Source organism: Chroicocephalus ridibundus, chromosome 8 (assembly GCF_963924245.1).
Source record: "Chroicocephalus ridibundus chromosome 8, bChrRid1.1, whole genome shotgun sequence".
NCBI lineage: Eukaryota > Metazoa > Chordata > Aves > Charadriiformes > Laridae > Chroicocephalus > Chroicocephalus ridibundus.
The window spans coordinates 41,403,471-41,416,012 of record NC_086291.1 but is presented as its reverse complement, the minus strand read 5'-3'; the positions used below and the strand labels follow the sequence as shown (position 1 = coordinate 41,416,012).

Genomic DNA, 12,542 nt, shown 5'->3' with positions numbered 1-12,542 from the left:
CGTGCCTGCAGAGGGGCAGGGATGGGCTCAGCCCTCCTGGCCAGGAGGGGGATTTAGCACAGATGATGGGGGTGACCAGGGTATTCCCACTGGCCATACTGGTTTCACTGGGAGGCGTCTGTTTTCCAGTGAACCACGAGGACCAAGGGATGGTGGACCCCCATCCAGCCATCTGGCTCCTCCTCACGTGGGAGGTCATCCTGCCTGTCCCTCCTGGAGGGAGGCCAGACCACCCGCGAGGCTGGAGCGGATAATTCACTGGCAAAGGAGAAAATGTCACTTCTTGGTGACACAGAGCAGTCACTTCCTCATTCACCGCACTCAACCAGACACCTCTCCTGGCCCAGGATGGGTGGCAGTGGCCAGGGGATGACAGCATCCCTTGGCTTGTGCCTCTTCCACCCCTCATTGGGTCTGTGCTGGAGACCCAAAAGACCCTAGAGCAGCCACGCTGGGGCAGAGCAAGGGATAGATCCCCCTGTAACACCTCTCCCCACCTCCTTCCCTGCCTGAAGCATCCTCTCCTGGGGTATCCTGCCGCACCTGGCCCCCCCTGCCCCATCCTCACCGAGGCTGGAGTCCCCAGAGACCCCCCCGCCGAGGCAGCGCGGTGGCTCCCACCCACAGGGAAAGGAATTTGGGAAGTATTTCCCATGGCGCTCAGCTCCCCAGGGTAATATTTCACCAGCGGATGGGATCTGAGCCCTGCCCAAGTCCAGGCACCCTGAGCAGGCTGCGGGGGCCAGCAAACACCCTGGCTTTCGGCACCCCCGCAAGCCTTGCTGCCCCTGGGCTCGCTTTTTTGTCTGGAGCAGCTGCTCTACTTAAATCCTCACATTTCCCGACTTGCATCCTCCCTACGGCTGCAAACCCTACCATCCGTAAGGCCGTGGTCCCTGCATTTGGTAACACAACGATTTGGCAACGCCACGATTTGGCAACGCCACGATTTGGTAATGCTACGATTTGGCCACAAACTGCCCAAAGCACCACGAAATTTCCTCCCCGGGTCCCCCAGGGGAGGCAGTAGCCTCCACAGCCTCCCCCCGGTCAGAGGCACCCACAGAGGATGGTGTCCATCCTGGGTAACGCTGCTGAGCTGCGCCCGGGCTCAGCCCCAGTGGAACATCTCGGCAAAATTAAGCGGAGCTGGAGAAGGCGGCGTTGGAGAGGGGAGCGGGAGAAGAGGGGAGCAGGACGTACCTTTGCTGTCCTCCAAGGTCTCTGGAAGGGGACAGAGCCACACCTGCATTTATTGGGAGGGACACGCTCACCGTGCCAAGCAGTCACACAGCCAAGGAGCGTGCGAGGCCGCAGGCTCCATATGGCATTTTTCACGGAAACAAAGCTCTGGACAGTGAAAGAAACAACCCTTTCAAACAGTGCCAACACCCCCGCTGCAGGTACGGCCAAGAATGCACCTGAATCGATAAAAACGCTGACAAGTGACCTGCGAGGTGTAAGCGAGTCCCAGGGACCATTCGTGGGGAGCGGCGGCTCCCCAGTATGGGGCATGCGCAGCCCTCACGCAGCACCAGACACAATTTCTCTCAAAAAGTGTTTATTTCACCAACATCAAAACTACATTTCCAACGAGGTGGCTTCAGGCGAGCATGCTGGAGTTGATGGGAGCCCACCAGCTCTGGGCCTTCAGGTGTGGAGCCGGTCTCAGAGCCCCAAAAAACGAGGGGTCTCTGCTGTGGTGCCTGTCCCCAGACCCTCCCCAGGAGGTCACCTAAGGGGAGCCACCACCCCGCAGGCTCCCGCAGCTCACCCCAGTCCTGCCCCAGTGGCCTTGGCTCCCCGGCCTCCCAGGGCAGCTGCTGCCTTTCCCAGGAGGTCTCTGCCAGGCCCCTGCCCTGCTCGGTGCTCTTTAGGGGCTGGGGGGGCCCTTGGGGCCAAGCACCCCCCAGAACAGGGCCAGGGCTCGCACCCCTCTCCCCACAGTGGGGAGGGCTGAGCCTAGACCCCCCCCACCAGCAGGGCTGTGGCTCCCCAGGTCAGACCCAGGTCTAGGACTCTCCCCTGGGCCAAGAGTCCCCCAATGGACAGCCCCAGGAGCAGCCCCCCCAAGCCAAGATCCCTTCAGGGACAGATCCCCCCGCAAGGCCGAGAACCCCAGGTCAGCCCCAGGACCTGCCCCCCCCCCCGGCTCCTTGGGCCAAGACCCCCCCAAAAGTCAGCCCCAGGACCAACACCCACAGGCCAAGACCCGCCCTGGGCTGGGACCCCCCCGCAATGGCCAAGACCCTGCCGAAGGCCAGCCCCCCTGGGCCAAGAACCCCTCAGATCAGCCCCAGCACCAGACCCCCAGGCCAAGACTCCCGCAGGGCCAGCCCCCCTGAGGCCATGATCCCCTCAGGGCCAAGACCCCCTTGCCCCGGGCCAAGACCTCCCCAGGGCCAGGCCCCCCGAGGGCAACACCCCCCAGGCCAGCCGCAGGACCTGTCCCCCAGGGTCCAGGAGCCCCCGCAAGGCCGGACACCCCCATCCTCTGGCCAAGACGCCCCCAAGGGTCAGCCCCAGGACCAGCACTCCCGGGCCAAGACTCCCCCAAGGACGGGACCCCTGGGCCACGATCCCCTCGGGGCCAAGACCCTCTCGCCCCTGGCCAAGACGCCCCCAGCGCCAGGCCCCCCCAGGCCAAGACCCTCCAAGCCTGCCCTAGGCCTCAGCCTTCCCTGCCCAGCCCTCGGGGTTCCTCCCCCGCCGCGGCGGGCGGGGCCGCCAGGGGGCGCTGCGGGCGGCGGGCGCGGCCGGCCCCTTTCTGTCCGCCGCGGGCCACCGTAGCGCCCGTCTGCCCTGCGCCTCCGCCGCTGTGGGAGGCCGCGCCGCGCCGAGCGGGGCCGGGGGGGCGGCGGGACGCGAGGAGGAGGGAAAGGTGGTGGTGGGGAGTTCCTTCCCGGTGGGGTCGGAGCCATGAGCGACATCAGGCACTCCCTGCTGCGGCGGGACGCGCTGAGCGCCGCCAAGGAGGTGCTGTACCATCTGGACATCTACTTCAGCAGCCAGCTGCAGAACGCCCCGCTGCCCCTCGTCGACAAGGGCCCCGCCGAGCTCCTGGAGGAATTCCTCTTCCAGGTCCCCAAGGAGCGCGGCGCTCCGCCCAAGGTGGGCCCCGGCCGCGGGGCGAGGCCTGGAGAGGCCCTGGGGGACCGGACACTCCCCGGGGGCTGGTGGAGGCCCAGGCCTGGAGGAAGCGGGGCAGGGCCTGGGGGCTGGCGGCCTAATGCCGGGCAGCACCCTGGGAGGCCGGATGCAGCCCCAGGGAGTGGCTATGGAGGCCGAGGCCCAAAGAGCTCAGGACAGTATTCCTGGGGGGGGCTGCTACTGGAGACCGAGGTCCCAAGGGGACAGGAGGGGTCCTTGGGGTGCGGGCTGCTGGTGGAGGAGGAGATGGAGGCCTTAGAAGGACAGGATGGGGTCCCTGGGGGCTGCTGGTGGAGATCAAGGCCTTAGAAGGACAGGATGGGGTCCCTGGGAATCTGCTGCAGGAGGCTGAGGACCAAGTCCCTGGAGGCCGCAGCTGGAGACCAAGGTCCCAAGAGGAGAGGACCAGGTCCCTGGGATGGAGACTGCTGCTGAAGGCCAAGGCCTTAGAAGGACTCGGTCCCTGGGGGCTGCAAGTGGAGATTGAGGCCTTAGAAGGACAGGACGGGGTCCTTGTGGGGCTGGTGACTGAGGGTTTTTTTGGCAGGGAGGGATATGGCTGGTAAGACCTCGATAGACTGGCCAGGACTGTGGGAGACCAGGCAGGGCTTTGCGGAGGCCCCTGAGGACTGCCCACAGCCTCACAGTGCTGCGGCTGGGCCCTGCCAGGGTTTTTAGGTGGCTGGGTGTGGGCCAGAGCTGAGGTGGGGACCTCCCAGAGAGCAGCAAGCAGAAACCACAGCTGCTGCTGAATGTTGGGGTGCATGGGCCTGGGGTCCGCTGGGCTGCTGGGACCAGTTGGGACCCCCCAGCTGCCCAGCAGTGCCTTAGTGCTGTTATTTACAGAGGGAGAAAATATTTTTCACCCCAGTGTTGCTGTTGATCTTGTCTCTTGGTTCATGGGCAGCAATTGCAGGTGCAGCAAGCACCAGTCTTGGGTATCCAGGTATTCAAATACAACCCAGAGCTTTTTGGTGTAACTAGGTAAATGCAGTGGTGGTTCAGCAAGCTTAAATATGTGTGCTGTGCATAAAATTTGAGTTTCTAACACTTGAGGGAAACTCCCAGCCTTTACTGTTCCTGCCTTTTCACTAAAGCAGCTCTTGGCTCTTCAAGGGTCCCAGTGTATTTTGCAGATTTGCTTTTGTTTTCTTTCAGAGATTGAGTTCACTTCAGGAACTTCAGCTCCTTGAGATCATGTGCAATTATTTCCAAGAGCAAACCAAGGATTCAGTCCGGCAGATCATTTTCTCGTCTCTCTTCAGCCCTCAAGGAAACAAAGCAGATGACAGCAGGATGGCTTTGCTAGGAAAGCTGGTTTCCATGGCAGTGGCTGTATGCAGGGTTCCTGTTCTGGAGTGTGCTGCCTTCTGGCTGCAGGTACAGCTTCTGTGTAGGCAGGGCAGTCTCAGGGAAGGAGCGAGGGAGTGTGCTGCGATGGGTGTGAGTGAACTGAGTGGCACCTAACGGTTCGTGATAGCCAGTTGCAGTCAGCTGCTCCTCTGTGGCCATTTAAGCTGATATAACAGCTGGCTGCTGCAGCTGCATTCACCCCACGTCTGTGCTCATGTCCAGTCCTTTGCTGCAGCATAAGGGAGAGATTTTGCCAATCCATGTATGTGCTGCACTGGCAGAAAAGAATTTGTTGTTTAGTTTTTTTTTTACTGTCAGTGAAAGTTTTATTGAATTTTTTTTTTCTTCCCGTCCCCTTCCCCCCTTGCAACCCCTGCATGTTGAAAGGGGTCAGTGGAAGGTTCAGCCAACAAAACTGTGGCAGTTCATGGCCTCATTGGCCAGAAAAGCTGACTCTGGAGTTTGGGAAATAAACTGTGCCTGGCGTGTAAGTTTGCGCATGGCACAAGAGGCAAGCCTCTCTCTTGAGAGCTGGGCACAAAATACCTATGTCTGTCTTCCGTGAGTGCAGTATGTCAGTGATCTCCTATGTCTCCCCCTTTCCCACTGCGATTCCCCACTGGAGGCCTTGGGAAGTGCATCTTTGTTTCTGCTGCCTTCTCGGGATGTGCAGAATTTACCTGCTTTGCAGAAGGGGAAGAGCAGAAGGACTGTGCTGGGAGGGAAGGGTGGTACCCCGAGACCAGTACTGTTTTTGTGGGGTCCCTCTTGTCCCACCTGGTGAGGCCTTGGTAGAGGAAGAGGGGATATGACTTGGTTTGCAGAAGGTGGTGTAGTTTTTTGCAGGTTGCAGCTCTTAAGTGACATGAAGATTGCAGAGAATTTTTCCGCGTTAAAAATGTCAAGCGTAACTGAGAGGTTACTGAACTAGTTGTTCTGGTACTGAAATAGTTGTCTACAGAGCTATGTTGCTGAGTGGTAAAAAAGTTTCCATCTTAAGGCAAAATGTTGATGTAAAAGGTTTTAAATTTAAACCACAGATATTGTAAACACAAAATACCACCATCTATTTTAATATTGTGAAATAGTAATTTTATTTCTGCCTGAATGGACCTTTGGTATGTAGAGACAGAGAGAGCAAGCGCGCTTTAATTTTGGGAAAGTGGAAACACAAATGTTGGAACAGCGAAGCGGCTGGGTGTTGTGGGAAGGCAGGGTGTTTGGGCAACGCAGACTTTAAAGGTGGCTCTGTAGAACTTCCTGTGACTGGGTTTAATCCCCTTTTCCTTGTGTGCTATCCTGCGCCCCTGCAGCGAACCCCTGCTGTGTACTGCGTGAGGCTAGCCCGAGCCTTGGTCGATGACTACTGCAACTTGGTGCCGGGGTCCATCCAGACGCTAAAACAGATATTCAGTGCCAGTCCTCGCTTCTGCTGCCAGTTCATTACATCCGTCACAGCGCTCTATGACCTCTCCTCAGGTAAGTGTACCCGAGCCTGTGTCCTTCAAAATTAACTGTTGCAAGCAAATTAACTGCTGAAATTCTAAAGATGCTTGTTACTGTGTAATTATTGCCAGAAGCAGCTCAGGGGTGTGGCTATTGCATCCTCTGTCACTTGGGTGAGAATAAAAATAACCAGGCGGTGGCTGAAGGAAGAGTCTTTGCTGGAGAAGCCGCCAGGTAACACCTGACACAAAGGGCAACATCTTCCACAGAGGGCAAAGGACACGGGGACCTTATTGATTGAGCAACTCTAGGAGCGAAAGCTGGGGCAGTTTTGCATCCCTATGGTGTGTCACCTACCCAGCATAAAGACTCTGTCAGTCCAGTTCCTTCCAAAAAGGGGGAAAATGCAAGTTCTGAAGGTTTGCAAGCTGGAGCAGGATTTCTGTTGAGCAGAAGAAATGTAATCAGCAGCATACCTCCAACGTGCTCTTGAACTGCATGTCACCAGCTAGTTAACCAATACGGTGGTTGTTGCTCAGACACTAGAAACATGTAGGTGTCTAAAATAAGATTGATTTACCTTTACTCAGCAAGAGAGGCAGAGAGATCATGGTGGACTAGGGAACAACCATACACTAAATACCAACATCACACATCATCCAAAAAAGCAAATACAATTTGTTGTTCATAAAGGAAATGTTTTGCATGGTCTTCTCCAGATAAACAGCTTGGCATTATTGAGAGATGCAGGCTTAGAATTTTTTTTTTAAAGTATTTGGTAGAGCTTGTAGTATATTCTTCCTCAGTATATTATGTATGTTTTGTGCAACCACTTGGAAGTTCATCTACCTAATTAAAAGACGTGTCAGAAAGGAAGTACCATGAGTTATAGGAAGTAATTTTTAAAAATCCCTTAGTTTGAGATGTTATTGGTGACACAGGGAAAGGAAGCTTGCTCTTCAAAGAGACATCTGTAACTGGGCAGTCTCCACCACGTCCTGAGGACAGGGGTTGATCACACAAACAGCAGTGTCTGTGATACTTGGAGGTCTCTGAAAAGCTAAAAACTGGAGAATACCGATTCTGTATCCAGCGCATGTTAGTAATTCTGTAGTCCTATAAGTTGTCCTGTAAGTCACTTCAGGTACAAAAGACCCGATAGTTCTGTGCTGAGCCCTTTGTTGGCACTGTACACAACTCGGAATCAAAGTACGTCACTCAGTCCAGTCTCCTGCCCCTGGGACGGGGTGACGCATGATTACTGTGAAGTCAATGTTTCTCTTGTCTGTAGTCAAGCGTCAGTTCTGTTCAGACCACATTTTACTTCTTACTTGAAGGTTTACTTACTTAAAGCTCTTATAATCTTTTACCTGTTATGTGGTTGTGTTAAGTTTTCCCACAAAGATGTATTTGCTTAGGTAAGTCTTACAGGAAATCAGTTGGATGATCGGGGTGAGGAGAAGGAAGTGCCAACAAGATATTCCTATTCCCTTGCCCATTGTACTTTCTGTGGCAAGGGATAAACGGAGACTGCGTTTAGAGAAAGAACAAGGAGATGAGGGGTGGAAGAGAAAGAAAATGACAAAAGAAGCTTTACTGGGAAAGGGAATAAATGGTGGCGTTTGGTGGTGTCTTCAGAATAGGTGGAGAAGGTGAGGTTGTCAGGAACATGTGTCTTCCTTGGGACAAATGAACATCTATCTTTGGCGTCTTGAAAAGAAGAGCGGAGTTGGGGAGGCTTTGAAATTGTAATTGTGACAGTGCAGGAAGGGTAGGTGTGTGAGAGATTAATTAAAGACTGCCGCCCTGTGCTCCAGTGCAAGGCTCCGCTTACTCAACAGTATCTTTCCTATCTTCAGATGACCTCATCCCTCCTTCGGATCTGCTCGAGTTGATTGTTTCCTGGATCTTTGAAGACCCCCGCTTGATCCTCATCACCTTTCTGAATACTCCTATTGCAGCCAACCTGCCCATAGGGTTTTTAGAGCTCACCCCGCTGACTGGACTCATCCGTTGGTGCGTGAAGGCCCCCTTGGCTTACAAAAGGAAGAAGAAAGCCTCTCTCTCAAATGGACACCCCCCCAGCAAAATTGCCAAGGACTCGACTTCAGGAGAAGACAGAGATTGCCACCAGCTGTATTCAAAACTGCATCTAAGTGTCCTGCAGGTTCTTATGATGCTTCAGGGGCATTTAACAGAGAAGAACCTTTATGGGCGCCTGGGGCTAGTACCCTTTGACCACGTGGTACCGCTCGTTGAGGAAATTAACAGACTATCTGACGAACTCAATCCTCTCAATGCATCCAAAGAGATTGAACTGTCTCTAGACAGACTGGCTCAGGCTTTGCAAGTGGCTATGGCATCGGGAGCACTCCTGTGCACTAGGGGTAAGTTGTTGGTGGGGCTGGCAGAGACCCTGGCACGGGATTCTTTTCCTCCAGTGTGTGAATGTTGTAAGAGGGGTTTTTTTTGATGGGGAGAGTAGAGATCAACATGTTCACAGCAGAAGTAGTAGTTTACCTCTCTTAGGAAGTGATAATGCAGGAAATACTTCAGGAAATGTAACTGCATGGGGAGTAAGAAGGGAGAGATCATTGATGCCGTTGACTGGTGCGTTGCTTTGCAGAGTTGGAGAATTGATCTTCGACCATGCAGTGTGCACAAGGGCATTTTGTCTGGGTGTTTGCCACGAGGACAAATTTGACCCCCTCAGAATTGTTTATAGCTATTTACAAAGCACTGTGCACTGTTTAATTGTGCTTCAGTTTGACTTCTCTGAGTTTGCCTGCTGGAGGAGAGACCATGGGATGGGTGTGCTAGACAAGGAATTTGAAAAGCAAACAAAAACTGTTCATCTGGAACTTCTGGGCCTTCAGCTCTCCTGTAATGAGACCCCATTACAGTGTGTACGATTTCAGTTAAACTCAGTAAAGAAGCCTGCTAATGTGGCTTTCGTCTCTCTTTCCTGTTGCCAAAACCGTTTCTTTCCAAAAGACCTGCAGAGACAAAAAAGAGAAGTGCCTTAACACAGCACAGGCTCAGCCAGATGTACTGTTTTGTTGATACATTTTCTTGAAAACAGGTGCTTCTTGGTGCAACCAGAAGGCTCAAAGCTCCCCAAAGCCCAGGCAGTTAGTGCAGAGCTCGGCTGCGGAGAGCAGCCTGTACCTAAGCAGGTGCCCGAGGCTTTTGCCGTGGCTGAACCAGTGCTGCTGGTCAAATATCAATGTTGTTCTTTCTAATCTTCTGTAAAGCACCTCTGGGTATAATAAGAATAGGCAGAAAAGTGTTTTGTTTTCTTTTTTTAGATGATGGCTTAATTTGGCCGTGTTTTTTCCTAGTTGTTCACCTGGTACATTCCAAGTGCTTGCTTTTACTGTAGAAGTAGGAAGTAATTCAGTATAAGTAGCTGCTGAAATACCAGTTATTTCAGTGTTTTGAGGGTGCATTTATCTACAAAGGCAGGAGTTTGTTCTAAAGCTATTCCTGAAAGGACTCTGGCAACATGGTATGTTGTTAAATACCTTGGTTCAAGCTATTTGGCTCTGGAGAGGCAAATACAAACTCTTCATCAATATCTGAAAATCGGCTGAAAGTAGAACTCCTTGCATGGGACCAAGGAAGAGATGGGAGCAGCTCTCGGAGGAGTGAGACGTACAGGTATTACCAAGAAATGTCTGGAAAAGACACTAAGATGGTAAAAAAAAAAAAAAAGGTGCAATTTTTAGTCAATAGACCCCAGCAAAAAAAAACCAAACAAAACAAAAAAAAAAAAAAAAAAACCAAAAACAAAAAAACCCCACCAAAATAACCCTCAATGCTTTCTTTACACTAGCACTGTTTAAAAAAAAAACAACTCAAGACAATGCAAAACAGATATTGGGGAAGCTTTGCCTTGCTTTGACCTGATGCGTTTCTCATCATAAATGCCATATTCAGTGGGCAGAGTCATACCTTGTATTTCCTATATCCTGATTACTTCTCGATAGCAAATCGATACTGCAAATTCTGTAGGAAGGCTTGGCCTGCCTTGAAACAAAGCTGCAATTCCCATATGGCAGCGTAGTTAAATGGCGAACGTAAATGAAGTGCAAAAAGCTGGGGTAACGACTGGTGAGATGGAGAAACATTTTTCTCTCCTATGGGAGCTTTTGGCCTGAGAGTGGGATTCTGGAACTGTTGATGACTGGAGCTTTTTCCAGTAATCCCATCTTCCTAGAAAGGAGAGCGGAGAGAGAAATCACTCTAATTTCTGCTTTATTCTTATTGTTATGTCTTCTGTCCTCTTTCAGATGACTTGAGAACTGTGTGCTCCAGGCTACCACATAACAAGTAAGAGACCTTTCTACAGCTGTGTTGGTTTTGATGCATGTTCCAAGACACGTGCTTGAGGGCTGTCGAGACAAAATCCCCCCTAAAAATTTGTGTTTACTTTCTGGAAATCAGCCTTTATTCACACACAGGTTGGCGCAAGGATAAAGGTGGCGGTGCTGGCTGCTTTTTCCCTTGCAAGCTGGAGTCTTGACTGAAGGAAACTTCAGTGACTCCCACCGTATAGATGATCTTGCCCAGCCTGCGTTAGAACAAATGCACAGAAGGGGGGGAAATGAAATTACAGCGTGGAACCTGCCCCAAACTTGTCCCATCCCCAACTCCCTGCTGCTCTTACCTGACCCTGCGCTTAACTGCGCTTTACTTCTTGCCTCTTTGCAAAGAGAAAAAGGGGAAAGTGGAAAAAAAAGAAGGTCTTCTGGAAGCTGGGAAGAGCATCATTGAAACGCTGTCCTCTTGCCTGTCGACAGTGTTGCTGTGTGTTGCTTAGGAATTGTCCTTGCAGCCAGGCCTTTGTGGGCTGGGGAGAGCCATGACAAAAGCCTTCTCTAAATAATCCTCACGCCTGTCTGAATTCCTCTCCGCAGCCTGCTCCAGCTGGTGATTTCGGGTCCAGTCCAGCAACCGACCCACGGGGCTCTGCCACCAGGATTTTATCCTCATATCCATACTCCTCCTCTGGGCTACCCCGCGCACGCTGCACACCCGGCGCTCCCGGCTCACCCAGCGCTCCCGGCTCACCCTGTCCAAACGTTTATACCAGGAATGACATTCCCATACCGACCTATTCGCTAAAATGCTGAGACTGTAGAGCGTACCCAGTTTCCCTTTAGTTTGAGGAAGCCTTGCAGATGAAACCAAACGTCTCGGGAACCACATTTTGGTGTAGAGCTGAGCGATGCCGGCCTGAGGGATCAGCCCTTCGGCAGTAGAGAAGACGCGGACGGGTAGGCTGCAGTTGATTTGGGTGCGGGATGCAGATACTGAGGCAGATCGTAGCGACAAAAGGAGGGGATGGGGAAAAGGGAACAGGAACTCAAAACCCCTGCAGTGTGTGGAAATGTTTTTTTTTGATCCACGTTGCTTTGTATAATCACCAAGGGTATGAAATTTCTCAATCACATGTGGGGTTTTTTTTTCAGTCGCCCCGATCTGTTTATGGCAGGGTGAGCCCAGCTAGTCTTGCTCTAGGAGGACCAGAAGGAAAAGTGTGAGATTCTTATTTTTTTTTTCAAGCTCATCCACTCCAGCCTGCTCGTTTCTTTGTAAATGTTTGTATCTATAGCTACAGAGTATGTGTACACTGTATATTTTTGGAACACAAATGTTTGTTTCAGAAGCACAAGGTAGAGTAAAGCAGCACTTCCTATTAAAGGAAACAATTTACGAAGCGTCAAGTGATTCTGCCACTGTGTCTTTCAAAGAGCGATTAGAAGGTGCGACTCATTAGGCCAGGGAGGGAACACAACTCCTTCGTTGCTGCAGTGACCTGCTGTCCTCTGGGCTCGGCATATCCCCTCTTTTCACACTCTGTCAGTAAGTCATGAAAATTTGGGGTGAAATCTGGTATGTTTAATTAATGCCAGCGGGCAGAAGTGGCCAGTGGCTGGCTGGGGGCTGCTGGCCAGCCTTGGGCGAGGAGTGGGTGGGTGAGGAAGCCCCCCCGGGAAGGGCGGCAGGACTTGCTGCTGTGAGCGCGCAATGCGCCTGTCATGCTGTGATTCTCTGAGCCCCTCTGCGGGGCGAAAAAGTGAGAAATGTGGGTCCTTTCTACCTGACTTTGACAAAGAACCTCCGCTGCTGTTGTCCCTGCGGAGGAGATGTGGTGGCTGCGGTTACCGGGTTGCACGCTGGCCGCGAAAATGGCTTGGATTAAGATGGAAGCTGTGAAAATCTAATTGGAATGAAACAGCTGAGAAGGAAGCTGTGTTTGCCCTTCTCTGGGAAGGGGAGGTAAATAGTAATAATAAAAATATTATAATGACATGCTTTAACTTTTGGTCAGCCCTGAAGCGGTCAGGCAGGTGGACTAGGTGATGGTTGTAGGTCCTTTCCAACTGAAATATCCTATTCTATCCCATTGCACTTTGTAGAAATTCAAAGACAAGGAAAAACGCTTAAAAACGTCTAATTTCGGGGTTAAAGTCGTTAATCGGCATTGAGCCTCGGTGCCCCGTGTAGTCTAGGACTGGGGGGGGGGAAACTGCGGGAGAGGCCCGCGCCCAACCTGCGTCCTGTTCCCCCAGCGTTTGTGCTTGAGG

At 52.3% G+C, this 12,542-nt stretch overlaps 1 protein-coding gene across 1 annotated transcript; it reads left to right on the top strand.

Moving 5' to 3' along the window:
* Window positions 1–2,791: 2,791 nt before the first annotated feature.
* On the top strand, window positions 2,792–11,678 carry INTS15 (integrator complex subunit 15). The gene is made up of 6 exons (XM_063344757.1): window positions 2,792–3,111; window positions 4,309–4,530; window positions 5,817–5,982; window positions 7,809–8,336; window positions 10,242–10,281; window positions 10,869–11,678. The coding sequence occupies exons 1-6, from the start codon at window positions 2,920–2,922 to the stop codon at window positions 11,074–11,076; spliced, it is 1,356 nt and encodes a 451-aa protein (XP_063200827.1). The 5' UTR covers window positions 2,792–2,919; the 3' UTR covers window positions 11,077–11,678.
* The last annotated feature ends 864 nt before the right edge of the window (window positions 11,679–12,542 follow it).